General features: G+C 44.2%; 1 protein-coding gene across 1 annotated transcript; it reads right to left on the reverse strand.

Annotated features, from left to right (window-relative positions):
• Window positions 1-1,588: 1,588 nt before the first annotated feature.
• Window positions 1,589-25,057, reverse strand: LOC140479501 (uncharacterized). The gene is made up of 5 exons (XM_072573333.1): window positions 24,995-25,057; window positions 22,547-22,585; window positions 5,926-6,309; window positions 5,119-5,688; window positions 1,589-2,152 (listed from the first exon to the last, which is right to left on the reverse strand). The coding sequence occupies exons 1-5, from the start codon at window positions 25,055-25,057 to the stop codon at window positions 1,589-1,591; spliced, it is 1,620 nt and encodes a 539-aa protein (XP_072429434.1).
• Window positions 25,058-27,015: the final 1,958 nt, after the last annotated feature.

Consider the following 27,015-nt stretch of genomic DNA (forward strand, 5'->3'; position numbering starts at 1 on the left):
ACGGGTGCAGAGGAGGTTTACCAGGATGTTGCCTGGTATGGTAGGAAGATCGTATGAGGAGAGGCTGAGGCACTTGGGGCTGTTCTCATTGGAGAAAAGAAGGTTTAGGGGCGATTTGATAGAGGTGTACAAGATGATTAGGGGTTTAGATAGGGTTGACAGTGAGAACCTTTTTCCGCGTATGGAGTCAGCTGTTACTAGGGGACACAGCTTTAAATTAAGGGGAGGTTGGTATAGGACAGATGTTAGGGGTAGATTCTTTACTCAGCGGGTTGTGAGTTCATGGAATGCCCTGCCAGTAGCAGTGGTGGACTCTCCCTCTTTATGGTCATTCAAGCGGGCATTGGATAAGCATATGGAGGTTATTGGGCTAGTGTAGGTTAGGTAGGCTTCGGTTGGCGCAACATCGAGGGCCGAAGGGCCTGTACTGCGTTGTATTGTTCGATGTTCTATGTTCTATATTATGAAAAACTGTAGTGCTGAGCATCTAAACTTATTTCTTTATTTTTCTACTTCTGCAACTAAGATTTTGTACCTTGGGTACTTTGTATCTGAGATGGTGCAGTATGTGGTGACATTGTGCACTTTCCTCTATATTCTTGTACCCCATACTTGAGTACACATGACAATAAAATCTAAATCTAAATCTAAAACATATATTGTCTGGAAGGTTAATTCCTGCTTAGGAACCTGTTACTAAGATGTCAGTGGAAAATAATGAACCTGCAATTGTTTCACTACTTTCTCTCTCCCTGTCTGTTAGATGAGGAAAACCTTTAAAACATCCAAATTTTCCCATACCCAGAGTGAAAACAAGGGTTTGTTTTAACCCCAGTCCCCGAACATTGTATGAAATGGTGACCCTTATGGGGCATTTGGAAAGATGAGAATCTTGGACTTTGAGAAAGAAAAGTCCAATTTTCCATCCAAGTTTTTGTGCAGAGATGTGAGAATCTTGTTAATGAGCAGTCTATTTGCACGTATTAACATTTTATTATTACCAAATGTTGACTCATTTCAAAACAAATTTGCTATTCTGCCGTCTGGCAAAGAGAGAAACTAGACAGTGACAATTCACAACATGAAAGTCCGAGTGAGTACCGGGCTCCAAGTCATCATGTGCTCCTCTGTGCCCCCATTTTGGATAACAGTTCCCAACATCACAGGGCATCTCCATTGGCAGTAACCATCTGCACCACCAGCCATGGAGGGTAACATTGGACATGCCCCAGCCTTACCATGTCATTATGACAAATCCCTGATCCATGGTATTCACTTCAATATTGCACTTCAAAGTTCACAGACACCTTCCATTGTAATGCTGCTGCCAGGCCATTTTGTATACACGGACAAGCACCCATCTCCATGGATTGGAGCTGGTTGCACCTAGGGACTCTTAGCTTGTTCACTTAGTGCTCATTGAACTTGCACACAGAATCTCCGCTTTGACTTGAGGAAGTAACTGCACAGAGGCCAGTGTCCCATCACTAAGTCACCCTTCATTTACGAGTGCACAGTACAGTACACTGGCTGTGGCCAGCCAGCTCGGAGTCAGTCCTCCTGAACTGAGGAGATTCTAAATCCCTATTTACATTTGTTTTGGCACCAACAACAGGCCGCAGGTGTAGGTGTGGCCCAAGCTGCAGCAATAGGAGCAGGCCCAGAAATTAGAGAAGCCCAGCCAGCAGCAGAAGAAGTAAGTCCAGGCTGCAACAGGAGCAGCAGCATCACTGGTAAATCTATTCCCTAGATCCTCCCGATCCCCTTCCTCCTCCTGAACCTCCTCCTCCTCCTGATCCTCCTCCTGATCCTCCTCCTGATCCTCCTCCTCCTGATCCTCCTCCTGATCCTCCTCCTGATCCTCCTCCTCCTGATCCTCCTCCTGATCCTCCTCCTGATCCTCCTCCTCCTGATCCTCCTCCTCCTTCTCCTGATCCTCCTCCTCCTCCTGATCCTCCTCCTTCTCCTGAACCTCCTCCTCCTCCTGATCCTCCTCCTCCTCCTTCTCCTGAACCTCCTCCTCCTCCTGATCCTCCTCCTCCTTCTCCTGAACCTCCTCCTCCTCCTGATCCTCCTCCTGATCCTCCTCCTGATCCTCCTCCTCCTGATCCTCCTCCTCCTGATCCTCCTCCTCCTTCTCCTGATCCTCCTCCTCCTCCTGATCCTCCTCCTTCTCCTGAACCTCCTCCTCCTCCTGATCCTCCTCCTCCTCCTTCTCCTGAACCTCCTCCTCCTCCTGATCCTCCTCCTTCTGAACCTCCTCCTCCTTCTCCTGATCCTCCTCCTCCTCCTCCTTCTGAACCTCCACCTCCTTCTTCTGATCCTCCTCCTCCTCCTGATCCTCCTCCTCCTCCTGATCCTCCTCCTCCTCCTGATCCTCCTCCTCTTCCTGATCCTGCTCCTTCTCCTGATCCTCCTGAACCCTGCAGGAGGGTTTCCTGACACAATATGTAGATAGGCCAACAAGAGGTGAGGCCATACTGGATTTGGTTCTGGGTTATGAACCAGGTCAGGTGTTAGAATTGGAGGTAGGTGAGCACTTTGGGGACAGTGACCACAATTCGGTGACTTTTACTTTAGTGATGGAGAGGGATAAGTGTGCACTGCAGAGTAAGAGTTATTTCTGGGGGCAGGGAAATTATGATGCGGTGAGGCACGACTTAGGATGCGTGGCTTGGAAAAGTAGGCTTCAAAGCAAGGGTGCAATCGATATGTGGAGCTTGTTCAAGGAGCAACTATTGAGTGTCCTTGATAAATATGTACCTGTCAGGCAGGGAGGAAAGGGTCGTGTGAGGGAGCCGTGGTTTAATAGGGAATTGGAATCCCTTGTTAAATGGAAGAGGGCGGCCTATGTAAAGATGATGCGCGAAGGTTCAATTGGGGCGATTGACGCCAGGAAGGACCTGAAGAGAGAGCTAAGAGCAGCAAGGAGGGGACATGAAAAGTCCTTGGTAGGATTAGGGAAAACCCGAAGGCTTTCTATAGGTATGTCAAGAATAAAAGAATGACTAGGGTAGGAATAGGTCCAGTCAAGGATAGTAGTGGGAAGTTGCGTGTGGAGGCTGAAGAGATTGGGGAGACACTGAATGAATACTTTTCGTCAGTATTCACTCAGGAACAGGACATTGTTGCCGATGTGAATACTGAGTCACAATTAAGTAGAATGGATGGCTTTGAGGTATGTAGGGAAGAGGTCCGGGGAATACTGGAAAGGGTGAAAATAGATAAGTCCCCTGGGCCTGATGGCATTTATCCTAGGATTCTCTGGGAAGCAAGGGAGGAGATTACAGAGCCATTGGCCTTGATTTTTATGTCCTCGTTGTCTACAGGAATAGTGCCAGAAGACTGGAGGATAGCAAATGTTGTTCCCTTGTTCAAGAAGGGGAGTAGGGACAGCCCTAGTAACTATAGGTCAGTGAGTCTCACTTCTGTTGTGGGCAAAGTCTTAGAGAGAATTGTAAGGGATAGGATTTATGAACATCTGGATAGGAATAATGTGATCAAGGATAGTCAGCATGGTTTTGTGAAGGGCAGGTCGTGCCTCACAAACCTTATTGAGTTCTTTGAGAAGGTGACTAAGGAGCTGGACGAGGGTAAAGCGGTAGATGTGGTGTATATGGATTTTAGTAAGGCGTTTGATAAGGTCCCCCATGGTAGGCTACTGCAAAAAATACGGAGGTATGGCATTGAGGGTGAGTTAGAGGTTTGGATTAGGAATTGGCTGGCTGGAAGAAGACAGAGGGTAGTAGTTGATGGTAAAGGTTCATCTTGGAGTGCCGTTACTAGTGGTGAACCGCAAGGATCTGTTTTGGGACCATTGCTGTTTGTCATTTTTATAAATGGCCTGGAGGAGGGGCTTGAAGGCTGGGTGAGCAAGTTTGCAGATGATACAAAAGTCGGAGGAGTTGTTGACAGTGAGGAAGGATGTGGCAGGTTACAGCGGGCTATAGATAAGCTGCAGAGCTGGGCAGAAAGGTGGCAAATGGAGTTCAATGTAGCTAAGTGTGAGGTGATTCACTTTGGTAAGAGTAACAAAAAGATGGGGTACTGGGCTAATGGTCGGATACTTGGTAGTGTGGAAGAGCAGAGGGACCTTGGTGTCCATGTACACAGATCTCTGAAAGTTGCCACCCAGGTAAATAGTGCAGTGAAGAATGCATATGGCATACTGGCTTTTATTGGTAGAGGAATTGAGTTCTGGAGTCCTGAGGTCATGTTGCAGTTGTATAAGACTCTGGTGCGGCCGCATCTGGAGTATTGTGTGCAGTTTTGGTCGCCATACTATAGGAAGGATGTGGAGGCACTGGAACGGGTGCAGAGGAGGTTTACCAGGATGTTGCCTGGTATGGTAGGAAGATCGTATGAGGAAAGGCTGAGGCACTTGGGGCTATTTTCACTGGAGAAAAGAAGGTTTAGAGGTGACTTGATAGAGGTGTACAAGATGATTAGGGGTTTTGATAGGGTTGACCATGAGAACCTTTTTCCACGTATGGAGTCAGCTATTACGAGGGGGCATAGCTTTAAATTAAGGGGTGGTAGGTAGAGGACAGATGTTAGGGGTAGATTCTTTACTCAGCGAGTCATGAGTTCATGGAATGCCCTGCCAGTAGCAGTGGTGGACTCTCCCTCTTTATGGGCATTTAAATGGGCATTGGATAGGCATATGGAGGATAGTGGGCTAGTGTAGGTTAGGTGGGCTTTGATCGGCGCAACATCGAGGGCCAAAGGGCCTGTGCTGCGCTGTATTCTTCTATGTTCTATGTTCTATGTTCTATCCTCCTCCTGATCCTCCTCCTGATCCTCCTCCTCCTCCTGATCCTCCTCCTCCTGATCCTCCTCCTCATCCTCCACCTTCTCCTGATCCTCCTCCACCTCCTGATCCTCCTGATCCTCCTCGTTCTCCTCCTGATCCTCCTCTTCCTGATCCTCCTCCTGATCCTCCTCCTGATCCTGATCTTCCTACTGATCCTCCTCCTCCTGAACCTGATCCTCCTCCTGAACCTCCTCATCCTCCTGATCCTCCTCCTTCTCCTGATCCTCCTCCTCCTCCTGATCCTCCTCCTCCTCCTGATCCTCCTCCTCCTGATCCTCCTCCTGATCCTCCTCCTCATCCTCCACCTTCTCCTGATCCTCCTCCACCTCCTGATCCTCCTGATCCTCCTCGTTCTCTTCCTGATCCTCCTCTTCCTGATCCTCCTCCTGAACCTGATCCTCCTCCTGAACCTCCTCATCCTCCTGATCCTCCTCCTTCTCCTGATCCTCCTCCTCCTCCTGATCCTCCTCCTCCTCCTGATCCTCCTCCTCCTGATCCTCCTCCTGATCCTCCTCCTCATCCTCCACCTTCTCCTGATCCTCCTCCACCTCCTGATCCTCCTGATCCTCCTCGTTCTCTTCCTGATCCTCCTCTTCCTGATCCTCCTCCTGATCCTCCTCCTGATCCTCCTGATCCTCCTGATCCTCCTCATCCTCCTCCTCCTGATCTGCCTCCTCCACCCAATCCTCCTCCTCCTCCTGATCCTCCTCCTCCTCCTGATCCTCCTCCTCCTCCTGATCCTCCTCCTCCTCCTCCTCACGATCCTCCTCCTCCTCCTGACCCTCCTCCTCCTCCTCCTCCTGATCCTGATCCTGATCCTCCTCCTCCTCCTGATCCGCCTCCTCCTGATCCTCCTCCTCCTCCTGATCCTGATCCTCCTCCTCCTCCTGATCCTCCTCCTCCTCCTGATCCTCCTCCTCCTGATCCTCCTCCTCCTGATCCTCCTCCTCTTCCTGATCCTCCTCCTCCTGATCCTCCTCCTCATCCTCCACCTTCTCCTGATCCTCCTCCACCTCCTGATCCTCCTGATCCTCCTCGTTCTCCTCCTGATCCTCCTCTTCCTGATCCTCCTCCTGATCCTGATCTTCCTACTGATCCTCCTCCTCCTGAACCTGATCCTCCTCCTGAACCTCCTCATCCTCCTGATCCTCCTCCTTCTCCTGATCCTCCTCCTCCTCCTGATCCTCCTCCTCCTCCTGATCCTCCTCCTCCTGATCCTCCTCCTGATCCTCCTCCTCATCCTCCACCTTCTCCTGATCCTCCTCCACCTCCTGATCCTCCTGATCCTCCTCGTTCTCTTCCTGATCCTCCTCTTCCTGATCCTCCTCCTGATCCTCCTCCTGATCCTCCTGATCCTCCTGATCCTCCTCATCCTCCTCCTCCTGATCTGCCTCCTCCACCCAATCCTCCTCCTCCTCCTGATCCTCCTCCTCCTCCTGATCCTCCTCCTCCTCCTGATCCTCCTCCTCCTCCTCCTCACGATCCTCCTCCTCCTCCTGACCCTCCTCCTCCTCCTCCTCCTGATCCTGATCCTGATCCTCCTCCTCCTCCTGATCCGCCTCCTCCTGATCCTCCTCCTCCTCCTGATCCTGATCCTCCTCCTCCTCCTGATCCTCCTCCTCCTCCTGATCCTCCTCCTCCTGATCCTCCTCCTCCTGATCCTCCTCCTCCTGATCCTCCTCCTCCTCCTGATCCTCCTCCTCATGATCCTCCTCCTCCTGATCCTCCTCATGATCCTCCTCACGATCCTCCTCCTTACGATCCTCCTCTTCCTCATCCTGATCCTCCTTCTTCTCCTGATCCTCCTCTTCCCGATCCCCCTCCTTCTCCTGATCCTCCTGATCATCCTCCTGATCCTCCTCCTCCTGACCCTCCTTATCCTCCTCCTCCTCCTTCTCCTGATCCTCCTCCTCCTCATCCTCCTCCTCCTCTTGATCCTCCTGATCCTGAACCTCCTCCTTCTCCTGATCTTCCTGATCCTCCTCCTTCTCCTGATCCTCCTCCTGCTCCTGACCTTCCTGATCCTCCTCCTCCTCCTGATCCTCCTCTTCCTGATCCTCCTCCACCTCATGATCCTCCTGATCCTCCTCATTCTCCTCATCCTCCTCCTCCTGATCCTCCTCTTCCTGATCCTCCTCCTCCTGATCCTCCTGGTCGTCCTCCTGATCCTCCTCCTCCTGATCCTCCTCCTTCTCCTGATCCACCTCTTCCTCCTGATCCTCCTCTTCCTCCTCCTTCTCCTGATCCTCTTCCTCCTCCTCCTCCTGAACCTCCTCCGTCTCCTGATCCTCCTCTTCCTGACCCTCCTGATCCTCCTCCTCCTCATCTTCCTCCTCCTTCTCCTGATCCTCCTCCTCCTTCTCCTGATCCTCCTCCTCCTCCTTCTCCTGATCCTCCTCCTCCTCCTTCTCCTGATCCTCCTCCTCCTCCTGATCCTCCTCCTCCTCCTGAACCTCCTCCTTCTCCTAATCCTCCTCTTACTGATCCTCCTCTTCCTGATCCTCCTCTTCCTGATCCTCCTCCTCATCCTCCTCCACCTCACGATCCTCCTGATCCTCCTCCTTCTCCTGATCCTCCTCCTCCTCCTCCTGAACCTCCTCCGTCTCCTGATCCTCCTCTTCCTGACCCTCCTGATCCTCCTCCTCCTCATCCTCCTCCTCCTTCTCCTGATCCTCCTCCTCCTTCTCCTGATCCTCCTCCTCCTCCTTCTCCTGATCCTCCTCCTTCTCCTCCTGATCCTCCTCCTTCTCCTGATCATCCTCTTCCTCCTGATCCTCCTCTTCCTCTTCCTCCTGATCCTCCTCTTCCTCTTCCTCCTGATCCTCCTCTTCCTGATCTTCCTCCTAATCCTCCTCCACCTCCTAATCCTCCTGATCCTCCTCCTCCTGATCCTCCTCCTTCTTCTGATCCTCCTCCTTCTCCTGATCCTTCTCCTCCTGATCCTCCTCCTCTTGATCCTCCTCTTCCTGATCCTCCTCCTCCTGATCCTCCTCCTCATCCTCCTTCACCTCCTGATCCTTCACCTCCTGATCCTCCTCCTCCTCCTGATCCTCCTCCTCCTGATCCTCATGTTCCTGAACTGAGAAGATGCTAATCTCCTGGTTATATTGGTCAGCCAAGGCTTTCCTGGTTGACCCAGTTTAACAACCCCAATCATGAACCTCATAGTTAACGTGGTCCTCCTGGTCCCAATCACTACACTTGTCCTTTTGCCTTTTCCCATTTCATTCAGAATTTACAGGCTCACAGTAGTTCGGGTCTGCAACAGGAAACACTAAGCCAGGGTTGTACTGTTGTCATCAGAGATCAGTCAAGAGGGTGAACATGTTGCTGTTTGGCACTAGGCTACATCAATCTCATATCTACACCATGTGCCAGCAGCTTACACACAAATCTCATTGCATGCTTTCTAACCATATGGCCATGTCTCACATTCTAAGTGGTAGTCCTTGGTCAAGTCAAAGGACACATCCTCAGGAGATGCCTCCATTCAGTCAGGGGCAAAGGTTGATCTCAGTCAACTGTGGGGATTGGAGACAGTGTGTTGTGATATAGAGGGGACAATAATTGTGATGAGGGCAACTTAACATATAAGGGTAGAAGTTAATAGGGCATTGACATACATGGGTTATTGTAGGAAGGGGTTATTGACAGTCACCACCACCCTGGCTTCGGCAGGGAGTTAATGCAGCATGATGGTTGGCATGACTAAGCTGCTGTTCAGGAGCTAGTATTGGGAGATGAAGATTTAAGTTAAAGAGATGGAAAGGAATGTGTGCAAGTTAGAACTGATGGGATCAGCTGAGTGTGTAAGGAAGAAGGGAACATGAAGATAAGGATCATACGAACAGGAGTAGCCCATTCAGCCCCTCAAGCCTGCCTCACCATTTAAAACAACAATGGCTGATCACACATTTTCATGCCTTTGACTCACACTATCCCTACAGCACTGGGAGTCAGAAATTTATTAATCTCTGCCTAAAATATACTCAAAGACTGAGTTTCCACAGTTCTCTGTGGTACAACATTCACAATCCTCTGAGTAAAAAGTTTTCTGCTCCCAGTTCAAGACTTGCCAAAGATTTAAGGAACATCTTTCTTGCATCTACTCTGTTGGTCCTTTTAGATATTTTGTAAGTTTCACTGAGGACAGTCCTACCGTCCTCCAGAACAAGTCTGGTGAGTATTCAATGCACTGCCATGATGGCAATAATATCTTTTCTGAGAGAAGGAGACTGCAACAGCATACAGCACTCCAGGTGAGAAAGTTGGGTGGCTCCTGGGTTACCAGGATGAGCCTGTGACCCACTCTATTGGGCATGACATATGCTGCCCTCCATCGTCATCCAAATCGCAACCACACACTGGAAATGAAAACTGGCTGCAGTTACACCAGGGTCGAAAGGTGTGGTGCTGGAAAAGCACAGCAGGTCAGGCAGCAGCCGAGGAGCAGGAGAGATGATGTTTTGACCACACGTTTTGACTCTGACCTCCAGCACCTGCAGTCCTCACTTTCTCCCTGCAGTTACACCAGGGGCAGGTAGGACTTTCCATTTCAGGATGTGGGCTTTGCTTACTAGTGATGTAATGCCCTTCAAGGGGCAATTGCATCGATAAGGCCTTGTATAGGGCCAGGGATCAGGACATCTGCCCAGAGCTAAAGAGAAACTTGGGGAATGGGAGACAGAGGAACCGGTCACCGTGGTCCCCGTGAGTACCAATAACATAGGCAAGACAAACATAGAGGTCCTGCATAGTCAGTTCAAGGGGTTCATTGCCAAATTAACTCAAACTCATAATCTCTTCAGTATTACCTGAGCCAAGTGCAAATTAACAAATCAGATAAGAGAGATGAACGCGTAGCTGAAAGACTGATGTAAGAGAAGTGGGTTCCTGTTCATGGAGTACTGGTGCCAGTAATCAGGAAAATGGGCTCTATACAGACGGGATGGTCTCCACCTAAACTGTGCAGGGGCTGGTGCTCTTGCCAACTGTACATCTGGGGAAGTGGAGAGTATTTCAAACTGAATAACAAGAGCAAGTGATCAAATTTGAGAAGATGTGGCATATCATAGAGCAGTGCCAAGGCTAAAGAGAATGTAATAATGCAGGAAATGGTAAACAGGCTGTGATAAAAAGGAATAGACCTATGAATGTATGAGTCAACCAACAGATAAGTCTAGAATTTTCAAAGAGAGTAAATGTATAAAATTAAAGGCTGAGTATTTGATTGCATGTAGCCTTCGAAACACAACAAATGAACTGAAAGCACAAATAGAAATGAATAAGTACAATCTAGTAGCTATTACAATGATAGCTATGGAGTGCCATAGATCAGGACCTGAATGTTGAAGGGTAGAGGATATTTGGGAATGACAGGAAAAGAGGAAAAGATGGAGGGCTAGCTCTGTTGGTTAATGATGGTGTTAACACAATAGGAATGACTTAAGTTCAGGAAACCATGATATAGAAACAGTTTGGATAGCAATTAGAAAGGTAAGTAATCACTTGAGGGAGTGCTGTAAAGACCCCTAACAGCACACAATAGGCAAAAAAGAAGAAATAATGAGAGCTTGTCAGGAAGGTATGATTATAGTGATGGGAGATTTTAATCGATATATAGACTGGAAAAGTAGCTTGAGTGAGGGGTTCAGAGAGTATTTTCAGGATAGTTTCTTAGAACATCATGTTCTGAGCTGACTAGAGAGTTACTTATTCATTTTTTCTTTTCACTCACAGGATGAGGGTGTCTTTGGCCAAGCCCAGCATTTATTGCCCATCCCTAATTTCCCAGAGAGCAGTTAATAGTTGATCTCATTACACTGGGCCTGGGGTCATATAGGCCAGACTAGGCAAAAATGACAGGTTTACTTCCCTAAAGGGCATCAGTGAACCAGATAGGTTTTTTTTCAACAATCTGAAATGGTCATCATCAGATCCTTAATTCCAGATTCTTTATTGAATTCAAATTCCATCATCTGCCATGGTGGGATTTGAACCCAGTTCCCAAGAGCATTAGCTGAGTTTCTGGTTTAATGGCCTAGCAATAATACTACTGGGCCATTGCCTCCTCGAGACTGTGCAGATATTGTATTGAGTAATTGGAGGATTAATTAGTAACCTCATAGTGAAGGCAACTCTAGATACTGTAATAGAATTTAATTTTACATTCTGCTCAAGGGGGAGGGGTGGTTCAAGGTAAATTTATCACAATTATATAAGGCCATGAAAGCCGAGCTGGCTAAAGTGAATTCGTAAAGTAAATTAAAGGATAGGTCAATAGAGATGCAATGGCAGATTCTTAACTGGATATTTCAGATACATTCTGAAAAATAAGAAACATTTCAAGGAATGGACCCACCATTATGGTTAACCAGAAATGTTAAAGATGGTATCAAGCTTAAAGAAAGGGTATGTAATTGTGCTAGAGAGGTGGTAGGTCAGAAGGTAGGACAGAATATAAAAGCAGCAAAGAATGATAAAAACAGAAGACAAAATAGAGAATGAGAGATAGCTAACCAGAAACTTAAAAACAGAGAACAAGAATTTATATACCATATATACTTGTGTAAAAGTCGATCTCATGTCAAAATTAACCCCTTATATTTGGCCAAGAAATTTTGTATTTTCCATATATCTCGTGTAAAAAGTCAACCCTACTATATCACATTACAAATCTCTTACAAAGGAAACTGCTTGTTCCCATTAACCCACTTAAACAAAATCGCAACAACAAAGTGAAAATTGATGCAAGTATATTGTTAATGATAGAAGTTTGGCTAGCTAACAGAAAACATAACATCAACAAAAATGGGTCTTTTTTTAGATTGACACAATGTAACCAGTGATGTGTCATAGGAATCAGTTATTTATAATTTGAAAAATGACTTAGTGGAAGGAATGGAAGGAGATGGTTACAAAATTTGCTGATGCCACAAATCGCATCACTCTTTGTTTACTATATTGTGTCTCTATTCATTCATTCATAACTCTACTTGGCCCACTTGGTTTATTACAGCACGTTTTGATTGATTCATTCATTCAGACCGGTACTAAGTCTGTCGGTACTTATCACACTTTTTTCACTATACATCCAAAAGTTAATATCGTTAAAAAGTTAGTCATTTTCATTGTGCCATTATATCTGAATAAAAGTGAGATATATAACAACATATATCCTTAATTCTTTGCCAAATTTGTTAATGTTGCTGAGGTTCATAACATACAAGAGTAAATGGGAGGGAAACAGAAGAATTTGGTGGTAAAGTTCAAGATGCTTACACATTCAGATTTTAATAAATGCTTCATTTTAGGTGAGCCAATATACCAGGCCATGACAATGTTGAACAGTGTGATTTTGCAGGATTTCAATGAATCTTTGACATATTAAATTTTCGTACCAGTATGTATAAATAAAATTTACTACCAGTAATTCATGCTTGCTTTTATCCAATAATTTCCTTTACTGTAATTCATTGTGTTTTTCTTCTTTACCCGGGATTAGTTGAGTGAGCAATTCGACTTCTGTTAGCAATACAGTATTTCGAACTGCTGCATGAATTTCAGTCCCTCAAAATTAGTAGACATGTAATAGTCGATCCTATAAATTGAACCTTTAAAAATAGTCTAAAAAAATTAGACTTTTACATGCATATATATGGTAAATGCTTAAAGAAGAAGTCAAAAAATGAGTACTGGAAACAACAAATACTGGACATCACAGTGGGTCAAACAGCATCCATGGAGAGAGAAAGAGAGAGAGAGAGCGCTAACGTTTTGAGTCTAAATGAGTTGTTCTAAAGTCAGACTGAAGAATTAATAACTGAAAAAAAGGAAATGGAAGATTAATTGAACAGAGGATTTATATCAGTCTTCCCCATAGAAGATTCAAGTATATTGTTAATGATAGAAGTTTGGCTAGCTAACAGAAAACAAAACATAGACAAAAATTGATCTTTTTTTAGATTGGCACGATGTAACCAGTGACGTGCCATAGGAATCCATTATTTATAATTTGAAAAATGACTTAGCAAATGGAGTACAATCTGGGAAAATATGAAATAGTCTATTTTGGCAGCAAGAAAGAAAGAGGTCTAAGTGGTGTAAACTTGCTGAGCAGAGATGCAGAGGCATCTGGGTGTCCTTGTCCATGAGTGACAAAAGATGAGTATGCTGGTATAGCAAGTAATTACGAAAGCTAGGAGTAAGTTATCAGTTATAACAAGCAGAATTGAATATAAGAGTAGGAAGGTTGTGCTTCAGCTGTACAGGACACTGGTGGGACTGCAGCTGAAACTGTGCATAGCATTGGTCTCCTTATTTCAGGAAGGCTGTAAATGTGCTGGAGGTAATTCATAGAACATATACCAGACTAATACCTGTCCTATATGGAAAGGTCATGAGAAAGTGAGAACTGCAGATGCCGGAGATCAGAGTCAAGAGTGTGTTGCTGGAAAAACACAGCAGGTCAAACAGCATCCGAGGAGCAGGAGAATCGACATTTCAGGCAGAAGCTCTTCATCAGCCCTGTTCAATTCTCCTGCTCCTCAGATGCTGCCTGACCTGCTGTGCTTTTCCAGCACCACACTCTTGACTTATATGGAAAGGTTGATTAAGCTTGTTTCTACTGGAGTTTAGGACAGGAAAAGGCAACTTGATTAAAACATAGAAAATCCTGAGAGGTCTTGACAGGGTGGAGATGTGGAGAATCTAGAAATAAGAGTCACTGTTTAAAAATCAGTGGTGTCTCATTGAAAACAGAGTTTAGGCAAAACGTTTTGACTCAGAGGGTTGTGGGTCATTGGTGCTTCTCCTGAGAAGATGGTGGAAGCAGAGTCTTTAAGACAGAAGGTGAAAGATTCTTGTGAAGCAAAGAGTTGAAATGTTATCGGGGGTAAGTGGGAATGTGGATTTGAGGTTACACATGGATCAATGGAAAATAATAGCTCATTCAGACTCGGAGGTCAGTTTGTGCTGAATTATAAAATGCTTGTAATTAATGAATGAGATTAAAGGGTGAAATTGTTCCAATCTGTTGATATTAAATTACTGAATTTTATACACATTTTTAAGCCTGCTCCGAAACACTGAAATGTAATCTGCTTTTAATCATTTATCAACCTGCTTATTGAACGGGCAAGCAGGCTCAATGGACTGAATGGCCTACTCCTATCCCTCATTCATGCTAAGTACTTCATCGAATCACTACTATGTGGAAGCAGGCCATTCAGCCCATTGAGTCTACACTGATCCTCCAAAGAGTATCCCATCCAGTCCCACCCCCCTATCTTATCCCTGTATTTCCCATGGATGTTTCCCAAACATCGAGCCTGCATGTTTTTGGACTGTGGAAGGAAACCAGAGCACCAGAGGAAACCCACACAGACACGGGGAGAATGTCCACACAGACAGTTGCCCAAGGATGGAATTGAAGCTAGGTCCTTGGTGCTGTGAGACAGCAGTGCTATCCATTGAGTCACTGTGCTATCATCTGAAGTCCATATTTCAGTGATGGAGTTCTGGGTTTCTACCAATTTTTGCTGGAAAATTTTCATTTTGATTTCACCCCTAAATTGTTCGACTCTAAATTTAAGGTTGACTCCCCCTTTTAGTCTGAACTGTCCCAACAGAGGAAATCATATCTGCCTGGCAGAGCTGTGGAATGTGATCAAGTATTGCAAATCCACTCTTGGCAACAATGAATGAGAGACATACTACATAGACAGGATTTTATTTTCCCATTGATCAATATTGCCAAAGAAAATGCATACTGACAAATTAGCACAAGTTTTAGATAAAGTAAGTTCATGCTGATGTTCTCACTTTGTTTCCAAGTAGCCATATCAGGAAACCAATCTTTTTTGGCATGCGTTGCTGCCAGCCATTTGTTTGAAATCTTGATTGCACACTTCAATCTAGTTTTATATCTCATGTATTCCACCCCTCTCTGTTACACATCCTCTCTCTCCCATTATTTCAGTTGGTTCCTAGGTTTCTCAAATTCTTCTAGCTCCCGTTTCTTCCTCTCCCTTTTTCCTGTTCGTTTACACTCACTCACTCACTCGTTCACTCACTCATTCAGACACTCACTCACTCATTCAGATACTCACCCTCACTCAGATGCTCACTCACTCAGATGCTCACTCACTCAGACACTCAATCACTCACTCAGACACTCAATCACTCCTTCTTATTCACTCTTTGTGTTCTCCTCAATCCCTGCCTTTTGTTTACATTCCCAAGGTAACTCATTCAGCCCCTCTTTCCCACATCTCTCATTTTTCCTCAGCGTAAACATTTGCTTTTTCATGTGTGTTGCAGCAATTTAATTCATTTTTTAGGTGTAACCTTTTCTTTTTTTGATGTTTTTAATAGTTTCAAGCCCTACTTCATTTGGGGTAGAGATGTTTAATGCTTAATATGGTGTTGAAACATTCAATGAAAACCTCAATTGCCAAGTGACCATTTTAACATCCTTACCCTCCGTTCCTCACTGCATTGAAATCAGGGTTAAATTCTACTTTGGCTGCATTTAATGTTATAATATTTGTCCACTTGGACAGAGCAATGTGAAATTAGTCTCAACATATACTGAATCTTGCAGGCAACAGCCAGTCCACAAATTATTAAAACCAGATTACATTTCTGTGGTTCGCAGCAGGTTTAAAAATGTGTATCAGCAACTGTAGTTTCATATCAAAATATTGGAATAATTTCAACTTGTAATCATATACGTCAATTACAATCACTTTATAATTCAGCACAAACTGAACTTGAGGTTTGAAAGAGCTATCATTTCTGCTTTTAGACCCTTTATATTCTGTACTTTAATTGCCCTGACCCGCAGTTATTGTGTGACTGATGGTATCCTTTGTTCTGACATTGTCTCTTACAATGGGTAAACTGCATGGGCAGAGCAATTACACAAAATATTTAAAGGAGTTGCACCATCAGTCACAAATGAGCATTATCCTTACCCCTTCCCCCCAAACCCAACTATCTGGTTGGCAATTCTGGCTCCAGTTTAATTGTGAACGTTATTTTAATTTTTAGTAACAATTGTATCGAACCGTTCAAACCTTCACTAGTTTAAAAAAGCTTGGAGAGAAAAGAAGTCAGGCAAAGAAGTGACAGGTGGAAGACAATATGGGAAAGTCTGAGGGCATGCACTTTGATGGAAAGAATAGAGGCGTTGACTATTTTCTAAACAGGGAAAGGCTTCAGAAATCTGAAGGCACAGTACCAACACCATGAAAATTAAAGAATCGTCAAGCATTTGGTCATCGGAAATAATCATGGCAATATTGAAACACCTGTAAAATTGGCATGTCAGTGTTTGCTTCATTCTCGCATGTCTGAAAGTAAAATTAGCCTTTATTACAACATTATATGGAACTAATGGTGTTTATTGCTTGTAGGTAATGCACAGACTGTACATTAGATTAAATTCCCGACAGTATGGAAACAGGCCCTTTGGCCCAACAAGTCTACATCGACCCTCCGAAGAGTAACCCACCCAGACCCATTCCCCTACCCTATAGTTACCCCTGACTAATGCAGCTAACACTATGGGTAATTTTGTGTGGCCAATTCACCTGTCCTGCACATCTTTGGACTGTGGGAGGAAACCGGAGCACCCGGAAGAATCCCACGCAGACATAGGAACAATGTGCAAAGTCCCAAGGCTGGGACTGAATCCAGGTCCCTGGTGCTGTGAGGCAGCAGTGCTCACTACTGAGCCACCGTGCCATTGTAAAATGAAACACAAATTAATTACTGTGGAGTTAAATTTCTGGTATTGTCATTGAGCAATCAATTCACTTGATCCAGGAACCTCTATAGTTGCTTTACTTACTTGAATATAATTTAGGTTTTGAATTAGTGCTGTGTATATTTTATCCCTGAAGAAAATAATAATCATTGCCCTTTTCAAACCTTTTCATTATGGTTACATTTTATAGTTTTTAAAGAAATAGCAATGCTACCTTTCTTTAGTCCCCATCTGCATAATCAAGGGAAAAAGACCAAGGTCATTTCTAGGGCTGCCTCCTGTACCCTGGCAGTGAGAATTACGTCAAGCTAATTTCTGCTTCACTGTATGAAGATACTGGATTGTCAGTTACTAATACCAACTTGTTTCAGATTGAAACAGAACTCGTAAGTAATAATGCAATCAGACTGCCTATATTGTAATTAGGCAAAAGTGAGGATTGCAGATGCTGGAAATCAGAGTCTAGATTAGAGTGGTGCTGGAAAAGCACAGCAGGTCAGGCAGCATCCGAGGAGCAGGAAAATTGATGTTTCAGGCAAAAGCCCTTCATCCTTCATTCCTGATGTTGGGCTTTTGCCTGAAACGTCGATTTTCCTGCTCCTGTAATGTGATTAGGTTGCCTATTGCACTGCTGTTTTTGAAACAAGTTTCTACTCCAGAGATTTCATCTGTGTCTACGGGATTATATATTACACATAAAACGAATACTGCAAATACTGGTAATCTGAAATAAAACTGGAAATGTATAGCAACTTAGTCAGCATCTATAAAAATGATAGACAGATGATGTTTAAGCTGCTGGCCTATCATCAGTACAGGAAAAGTGAAGATGTCTGTGACCTCCTTTCAGTTGCTGAACAACATACAGGAGAAAAGAACGGCAGATAGAAATCACGAAGAGGATTCTTGTCTGCTTAGCACATTTGGGAGTGCTTTCACTTCCAAGTGAAGAGGTTCAAAGGATTTGAACACATTATCTAGGTCAACACTTTAGCTCAGTTTTATTAATGGACTCAAAATCATGGGGATAATGCAGGAAAATGGAGTTGAGCATTGTTTAACCATCTATTATCTCATTGAATGGCAGACCCGCTTCTGGACATTAGTTGAGGGAAGGAATTTACGGGTCTCATTTCCTCAGTTGGAACTGTGACGGCTGACTGGCCAGTTTCTGCTCTTACATTCAGGGAGTGCTAAACCTGCTGTCCTTTGGGTGAGACTGTAAACTGAGCAACAATGTGGCATTTCAGGTGGGTGTACTAACTCCTATGATTCTTGATAAAGTGCCAGGAATGATTTCAGTGTTGGACAACATTCTTCCCTCTTCCAAGATAGGTAATTTGATAATTCATCTCATTGCTGTTTACGGAATCCTGCGCATTTGCCTATTTAGCAGTATTTCCTAAGTTTCAAAGAAACTCATTGTATGTGGTGCTTTGGGTAAGTGAAAGAAATGTATGCAGTCTTTTGTGAGATGAATCCTCACCACTACCTGAGCTCACTGGTAGATATGCTGCTCTTTCCTGCTCAGGACCTACACTGACTGCTTGATTTAGTGTGGTGCAGGAAACTCACTTGAAAGCCAAGAATGGAGAGATTGTCCTAATCAAGATGAATGTTATCGCGTGGTAGTAACTTGGTACAAGTTAAACAGAAAATAATGGACATTGTCATCGAGATTGAGGAAGATCTTCATGGCCAAGTGGCTCTAGTGGTAATATCACTGGAGCTATAATTCCACACTCCAAACTAATACTCTGAGGAAACTCGTTCAAATCCCAACAGAGCAGTTGAATTAACTGGAGTTTAAATGCAACCAATAGATCTGGAATGTAAAGCTAGTTTCAGTAATTGGGACCATGATGCTATTGTTGGTTGTTGTAAAGATCCATCTGGTTCACTGAATCCTTTAGGGAAGGAAATCTGCTGACCTTACCTGATCTGGCCTAATCTTGTAAAGATATGAGTGACCACAGCGTAATAGATTTCAGAATTATATTTCAAAGTGAGGTAGTTTAATCTAAAACAAGGATGTCAAATTTGAAAAAGGAAAGTTATGAAAGCATGAAAGACAAATTGGCAGAGCTGGATTGGGGAGAATTTAAATGGTGTGACTGTGCACAGACAATGGCGAGATTTTAAAGAAGTTGCTTACAGCAACAATATATTCCTTCGAAATGCAAAAGCACAGAAAAGTTCAGTTAACTGTGGCTGGAAAAGGAAGTTAATGATTGTATAAAGCTGTGAGGTTGATAAAACGGCCATAAATAGTAATAAACATAAGAACTGGGAAGTTTTAGATGATACCAATGGACAGTTAAGAAACTGTTATGGAAAGGAAGAACAGATTAGATTTGCAATCTGGCAAAAGTCATAAAAATGGACAGAAAAAACTTCTGCTAGAATGTAACAAGGAAACATTTGGCTGAAATGAATGTGGGTCCATTACAGGTAGTGTGTAAGGAGAATTTTGATGAAGAGTTACCGGACTTAAACATTCAACTCTACATTCTCCCCACGAATGCTGTCAGACTTGCTGAGTTTTGCCAGCAATTTCTGTTTTTATTCCAGAAGAATTTATAATGTGGGATAGAGAATTGGTGGAGAAGCTTAATAATTATATTGTGTCTATTTTCACTGAGGAAGCTATGATAAATAGTATTGGAATAAATGGTTCATTCTTGATTTGGCAAACTTCGGCCCCAACCGTCAACAATAAATATTCATGAATTGAATGCGGGGGCCAAACATAATATTTCCAAGTTTGCTGATGATATGAAGCAAAGCAACATTGTGTGTTGTGAGGCAGATGTAAAGTGGTTTCGGAAGGATTTAGACCGGCTTAGTAAATTGGCAAGAAAATGGCAGATGGACATAATGTGGGCAAAGTGAGGTTCTCTACTTTGGATGGAAGAACTCGTGCATAGTGTGTTTCATAAACATAGAACATAGAAGAATACAGCGCAGTACAGGCCCTTTGGCCCTCGATGTTGCACCAATCCAAGCCCACCTAACCTACACTAGCCCACTATCCTCCATATGCCTATCCAATGCCCGTTTAAATGCCCATAAAGAGGGAGAGTCCACCACTGCTACTGGCAGGGCATTCCATGAACTCACAACTCGCTGAGTAAAGAACCTACCCCTAATATCTGTCCTATACCTACCACCCCTTAATTTAAAGCTATGCCCCCTTGTAATAGCCGACTCCATACGTGGAAAAAGATTCTCACAGTCAACCCTATCTAAACCCCTAATCATCTTGTAAACAGTGAGATGTTTGAAAGTGGCTATCCTTGTTGATAAGACACTGAAGACCAACACAGAGGTACAGTATTGGGAAGGCGAATGGAAGGTTAGCCTTTATTGCAAGAGGAGTTTAGTCCCGGGTTAGTGAAGTCTTGGTTCAATTGTATAGGAGTGTAGTTAGACTGCATCGGGGGTATTGTGTGCAGCTTTTGTGTCCTTATCTCAGGAGAGGTATTATTGCCAGAATGCTGGGATTGTCCTAAAAAGGGAGATTCAGCAAACTGGGCCTTTGCTGTCTTGAGTTGCAAAGAATGATGGCAATCTCATTGATTTACAAAATAATTTAAGAGATAGACAGGGTAGATGCAGGTAAAATGTTTCCCTTAGAATCAGGGACACAATTTAAAAGTAAGGGGAAAGATACTTAGATGAGGAGAAAATTGTTACTCAGAGAGTTGTGAATCTTTGGAATTCTGGATGATAGAGGGCTGTGGATGGGTGTGTTTAAGGTACAGATTGATATTTTTTGGTAATAGTATAGGCAAAAGGCTTTGAGTTGTTTGAGCAGCCATGATTGTATTAAATGGTGGATCAGGCTCAAAAGGTTAAATGGCCTACTCTGTTTCCTATTTTCCAATCCTACTTGATACTCCCATCTCCCTGATGGACCCAACAAGCCTGTCCTTTACCCCTCATAACCCCCCAAGCCTCAATTACCTTAAGCACTCCCTTCTCTTACCCAGCAAACTGGCACCCTACTTTCCTGGCAACCACACACTTGACTCCCCACTTACCTGACATTTTACCACCTTAACCAAATGATATCCTAACCTCACACTTACTGTTCACAGGGACAATCAAAGTGTCTGAATGTGTTACTGGACATTTGTATCACAGAATGCAGCATCGAAAAAGTGGGCGTACTTTGACTTTTCTTGACATTCTTGGAGAGCAAGTTAATATTTGGATTTTAGGTGGACTCACATTTAGGGTCATAGAGATATACAGCACAGAAACAGGCCCTTCGGTCCAACCTGTCCATGCCAACCAGATGTCTTAAATTAATCTAGTCCCATTTGCCAGCACCAATCCAGCGAAAAAAACTGTCTATTTGCTCTATCCATAGAACATAGAACAGTACAGCACAGAACAGACCCTTCAGCCCACGATGTTGTGCCGACCATTGATCCTCATGTAAGGTCAACCTAATGTACGAACCCTCAAATTTCTGTGACCATATGCATGCCCAGCAGTCTCTTAAATATCCCCAATGACCTCGCTTCCACAACTGCTGCTGGCAACGCATTCAATGCTCCTACAACTCTCTGCGTAAAGAACCCACCTCTGACATCTCCTCTATACTTTCCGCCAAACAGCTTAAAACTATGACCCCTCATGTTAACAATTTCTGCCCTGGGAAAAAAGTCTCTGGCTATCAACTCTATCTATGCCTCTCATCATCTTGAACACCTCAATTAGATCCCCTCTCTTCCTTCTTTTTTCCAATGAAAAAAGTCTGAGCTCAGTCAACCTCTCTTCATAAGATAAGCCCTCCATTCCAGGAAGCATCCTGAAAAACCTCCTCTGAACCCTCTCCAAAGCATCCACATCTTTGCTATAATAGGGTGACCAGAACTGGACGCAGTATTCCAAGTGCGGTCTAACCAAAGTTTTATAGAGCTGCAACAAGATCTCACGGCTCTTAAACTCAATCCCCCTATTAATGAAAGCCAAAACACCACATGCTTTCTTAACAATCCTGTCCACTTGGGTGGCAATTTTAAGGGATCTATGTACCTGCATACCAAGAATCCTGTCTTTAATCCTGTACTCAACTTTCAAGTTCGACCTTCCAAAATGCATCACTTCGCATTTATCCAGGTTGAACTCCATCTGCCACCTCTCAGCCCATCTCTGCATGTCACGCTGCAGCCTACAACAGTCCTCTATACTGTCAACGACACCTCCAACCTTTGTGTCATCTGCAAACTTGCTAATCCATCCTTCAATCTCCTCGTCCAAGTCATTAATAAAAATTAAAAAGAGTAGAGGCCCAAGAACAGAGCCTTGTAGAACACCACTTACCACTGACTTCCAGGCAGAATACTTTCCTTCCACTACCACTCGCTGTCTTCTGTTGACCAGCCAATTCTGTATCCAGACAGCTAAATTTCCTTGTATCCCATTCCTCCTGACCTTCAGAATGAGCCTACTATGGGAAAACTTATCAAATGCCTTGCTGAAGTCCATATACACACCACATCCGTCGCTCGACCCTCATCAACTTGTCGAGTAACATCCTCAAAGAATTCAATAAGATTTGTGAGGCATGACCTGCCCCTTACAAAGCCATGCTGACTGCCTTTAATCAAACCATGCTCTTCCAGATGGTCATAAATCCTATCCCTCAGAAACCTTTCTAACACCTTGCAGATGACAGACATGAGACTGACTGGTCTATAATTGCTGGGGATTTCCCTATTTCCTTTCTTGAAGAGAGGAATTACATTTGCCTCTCTCCAGTCCTCAGGTATGACTCCGGTGGAGAGCGAGGATGCAAAGATCTTCGCAAGCGGCGAAGCAATCACATTTCTCGCTTCCCAAAGCAGCCGAGGACAAATCTGGTCTGGCCCTGGCGACTTGTCAATCTTAATGTTTGTCAAAATTTTCAGCACATCAGCTTCCTCAATCTCTATCTGTTCCAGCATGCTTACCTGAACCTCAATGGTTTCACTCATTACAAGGTCCTTTTCCTTAATAAAGACAGAAGCAAAAAACTCATTTAGGGCTCCCCAGACTCTATACACAAGTTCCCTATGCTATCCCTGATCTGCCCTACTCTTTCTTTGATCATTCTCTTATTCCTCACATACGTGTAAAATGCCTTTGGATTCTCCCTAATCCTTCCTGCCAAGCCTTTTTTGTGCCCCCTCCTGACTCTTCTCAGACTATTTTTGAGCTCCTTCCTCGCCTGCCTGTAATCCTCTAGAGCTGAGCAAGACCCTTGCTTCCTCCACCTTCTGCCTTCTTCCTTTTGACAAGAAGCTCCTCTGCTTTCGTCATCCAAGGTTCCTTTATCTTACCACTTCTTGCCTGTCTCAGAGGAACACATTTATGCATCACTTGCAACAACTGTTCCTTAAACAGTCTCCATATGTCTATAGTGCCCTTTACATGGCACAATTGCTCCCAATCCATGCTTCCCAACTCACGCCTGATAGTATCATAGTTTCCTTTTCCTCAATTAAATATCCTCCCATTGTGCCTGCTTCTCTCCTTCTCCATAGCTATGTAGAATGTGAGGCAGTTGTGGTCACTATCACTAAAATGTTCTCCCACCGCAAGATCCGACACCTGCCCCGGCTCATTGCCGAGCACCAAATCCAAAATGGCCTCTCCCTCGTCGGCCTGCCATGCTCTTCATTGTTTCATAAACCTCTATAAGGTCACCCCTCACCCTCAGAAAGTTCTGAAAACAGAATTGCTGGGCATAGGTGTAGAGGTCAGTCTGAATGCAGAACGTAGGAGTGAAGTGACAGTCGAACTATGATGGTCATAGAGTCATAGAGATGTACAAAAGGGAAACAGACCCTTTGGTCCAACCCGTCCATGCCAACCAGATATCCCAACGCAATCTACATTTCTCAGAATATCCAGTCCAGAGTACTTCCAAAGCTTCTCTGCCATTTCTGTGTTTCCCATTATATATTCTCCTTTCTCTGCCCGTAATAAACATACTTTTGTCTTTAATAATTGTTGCCTTTTTACATACCCTAAAAAAACTTTTTAAATCCATTTTTGTGTTTCTTGTTATTTTATGCTCGTAGTAAATTTTCTCTTTCTTCATCAATATCTTGATCCTCCTGGGTTGAAATTTAAAACTGCCCCCATTCTCAGCGTTATGACATATTTTTGCCACTTTATATGCCTCCCCCTTAGATTTAATACTTCTTTTAACTTTTCTTGTTAGCCATGGCTGTTGAGTATTTTTGATTCAAAGAATGTGTGTTCTTAGAAAATCAAGCATTAGTTCTTTAAATACTATTTCCAATCTGCTGTCAAAATGTTTCATGTGTTTTTTCCAATTCACCACAGCCAAAATTTTCCACATATTTTCATAAATCCCTTGTTTAGATTTATGACTTTAGTTTCAGATTGAACTGCATTTTTTCACACTTAATGGGAAATTCTCACATTATGGTTACTATTCCCTAAAGGTTTTATTTAATTGATTCATTTGTGGGATATGGGCATCACTGACTGGCCAGCATTTATTGCCCATCCCTAATTGCCCTTGAGAAGGTGGTGATGAGCTGCCTTCTTGAACTGCTGCAGTCCATCTGCTGTGGGTTGACCTACAATGCCATCGGGGAGGGAATCCCAGGATTTTGATCCAGTGATAGTGAAGGAATTGTGATGTATTTCCAAGTCAGGAAGGTGAGTAGCTTGGAGGGTAACTTGAAGGTGATAATGTTCCCATATATCTGCTGCCCTTTTCCTTCTGTCTAAGGATTTTTGGTGAATTTCTGCAGGGCTTCTTGTAGATAGTACACACTGTGGCTACTAAGCATTGGTGGTGGAGGGAGTGGATACTTGTGAATGTAGTGCCAATCAAGCGGGTTGCTTTGTCTTGGATGGTGTCAAACTTCTTGAATGTTCTTAGGCCTGTACTCACCCAGGCAAGTGGGGAGCATTCCATCATACTCCTGACTTATGCCTTGTAGATGGTGGACAGGTTTTGGGGAGTCAGGGGGTGAGTAACTCTCCACAACATTCCTCACCTTTGACCTGCTCTTGTAGTCCTGTGTTTATAAGCTGAGTCCAGTTGTGTTTCTCGTCAATGATAACTCTGAGGATATTGATAGTAAGGAACTCAGTGATGCTAACATTATTGAATGTCAAGGGGTGGTGGTTAGATTATCTCTTGTTGGTGATGGTCATAGCCTGGCCTTTATGTGGTGTGAATGTTACTTGCCACTTGTCAGCGCAAGGTGGATATTGTCCAGATCTTGTTGCATTTGAACATGGACTGCTTCAGTATCTCAGGAGTCATGATTGGTGCTGAACATTGTGCAATCATCGCCGAACATCCCCAATTCTGACCTTATGGTGGAGAGAAGGTCATTGATGAAGCTTTGGATGGTTGGGTCTGGGACACTAACCTGAGGGGCTCCTACAGAGGTGCTCTGGAGCTGAGATGACTGACTTCTAACAATCACAACCATATTCCTAAGTACCAGATATGATTCCTACCAGCAGAGAGTTTTGTCCATGATACCCATTGATTATGTTTTGCCCAGGCTCCTTGATGCCACACTGGGTTGAATGTAGTCTTGATGTCAAAGGCTGTCACTCTCACCTTCCCTCTGGAATTCAGCTCTTTTGTCCATGTTTGAACGAAGCCGGTAATGAGGTCAGGAGCTGAGTGGCCCTGGCAGAACCCAAACTGGGCGTCACTGAACAGGTTATTGCTGAGCAGGTGCTGTTGCTCACACTTCCCATCATTTTACTGATGATCGAGAGTAGACTGATGGGTTGGTTATTGACCATATTGATTTGTCCAGCTTTTTATGTACATGACACACCCAGGCATTTTCCACATCTTTGGGAATATACCAGTGTTGCAACTGTATTGGAAGAGGGGAGCAGCAAGTTCTGGCGCACAATAGACAATAGACAATAGATGCAGGAGTAGGCCATTCTGTCCTTCGAGCCTGCACCGCCATTCAATATGGTCATGGCTGATCATTCCTAATCAGTATCCTGTTCCAGCCTTATCTCCATACCCCTTGAGTCCACTATCTTTAAGAGCTCTATCCAATTCTTTCTTAAATGAATCCAGAGACTGGGCCTCCACTGCCCTCTGGGGCAGAGCATTCCACACAGCCACCACTCTCTGGGTGAAGTAGTTTCTCCTCATCTCTGTCCTAAATGGTCTACCCCGTATTTTTAAGTTGTGTCCTCTGGTTCGGCACTCCCCCATCAACGGAAATATGTTCCCTCCTGCCAGAGTGTCCAGTCCTTTCATAATCCTATACGTTTCAATCAGATCCCCTCTCAGTCTTCTAAACTCAAGGGTATACAAGCCCAATCGCTTCAGTCTTTCCGTGTAAGGCAATCCTGCCATTCCAGGAATTGACCTCGTGAACCTACGCTGCACTCCCTCAATAGCCAGAATGTCTTTCCTCAAATTTGGAGACCAGAACTGTACACAGTACTCCAGGTGTGGTCTCACCAGGGCCCTGTACAGCTGCAGAAGCACCTCTTTGCTTCTATACTCAATCCCTCTTGTTATGAAGGCCAGCATGCTATTAGCCTTCTTCACGACCTGCTGTACCTGCATGCTTGCCTTCATTGACTGGTGGACAAGAACACCCAGATCTCTCTGAACAGCCCCTTTACCTAATTTGATACCATTGAGGTAGTAATCTGCCTTCCTGTTCTTGCCACCAAAGTGGATAACCAGACATTTATCCACATTAAACTGCATCTGCCATGCATCTGCCCACTCACCTAACTTGTCCAGGTCACCCTGTAATCCCCTAACATCCTCATCACATTTCACCCTACCACCTAGCTTTGTGTCATCAGCAAATTTGCTAATGTTATTGCTGATACCATCTTCTATATCATTTACATATATTGTAAAAAGCTGCGGTCCCAGCACGGATCCCTGCGGTACCCCACTGGTCACTGCCTGCCATTTTGAAATGGAGCCGTTAATCACTACCCTTTGTTTCCTATTAGCCAACCAATTCTCTATCCAATCTAGTACTTTGCCCCCAATCCCGTGTGCCCTAATTTTACTCACTAACCTCTTGTGTGGGACTTTATCAAAAGCTTTCTGAAAGTCCAGGTACACTACATCCACTGGATCTCCCTCGTCCATCTTCCGAGTTACATCCTCAAAAAATTCAAGAAGATTAGTCAAGCATGATTTCCCCTTCATAAATCCATGCTGACTCTGTCCTATCCTGTTACTATTATCCAGATGTGCCGTAATTTCATCCTTTATAATAGACTCCAGCATCTTTCCCACCACTGAGGTCAGACTAACTGGTCTATAATTTCCTGCTTTCTCCCGCCCACCCTTCTTAAAAAGTGGCACAACATTAGCCGCCCTCCAATCCTCAGGAACCGACCCCGATTCTATTGAACTCTGGAAAATAATCACCAGCGCATC

Source organism: Chiloscyllium punctatum, chromosome 7 (assembly GCF_047496795.1).
Source record: "Chiloscyllium punctatum isolate Juve2018m chromosome 7, sChiPun1.3, whole genome shotgun sequence".
NCBI classification, from domain to species: domain Eukaryota; kingdom Metazoa; phylum Chordata; class Chondrichthyes; order Orectolobiformes; family Hemiscylliidae; genus Chiloscyllium; species Chiloscyllium punctatum.

What these genes read in the sequence shown, in the direction of transcription:
- LOC140479501 (XM_072573333.1), bottom strand. Translation starts at nt 25,057, where the DNA reads ATGGTTGTGATTGTTAGAAGTCAGTCATCTCAGCTCCAGAGCACCTCT. An exon ending in CCTCTGTAGGAGCCCCTCAG is followed by an intron (nt 22,586 to 24,994) that starts GTTAGTGTCCCA and finishes GTCTTTATTAAG; the next exon opens with GAAAAGGACCTTGTAATGAG. An exon ending in AGGTTCAGGAGGAGGATCAG is followed by an intron (nt 5,689 to 5,925) that starts GTTCAGGAGGAG and finishes GAGGAGGAGGAG; the next exon opens with GATCAGGATCAGGAGGAGGA.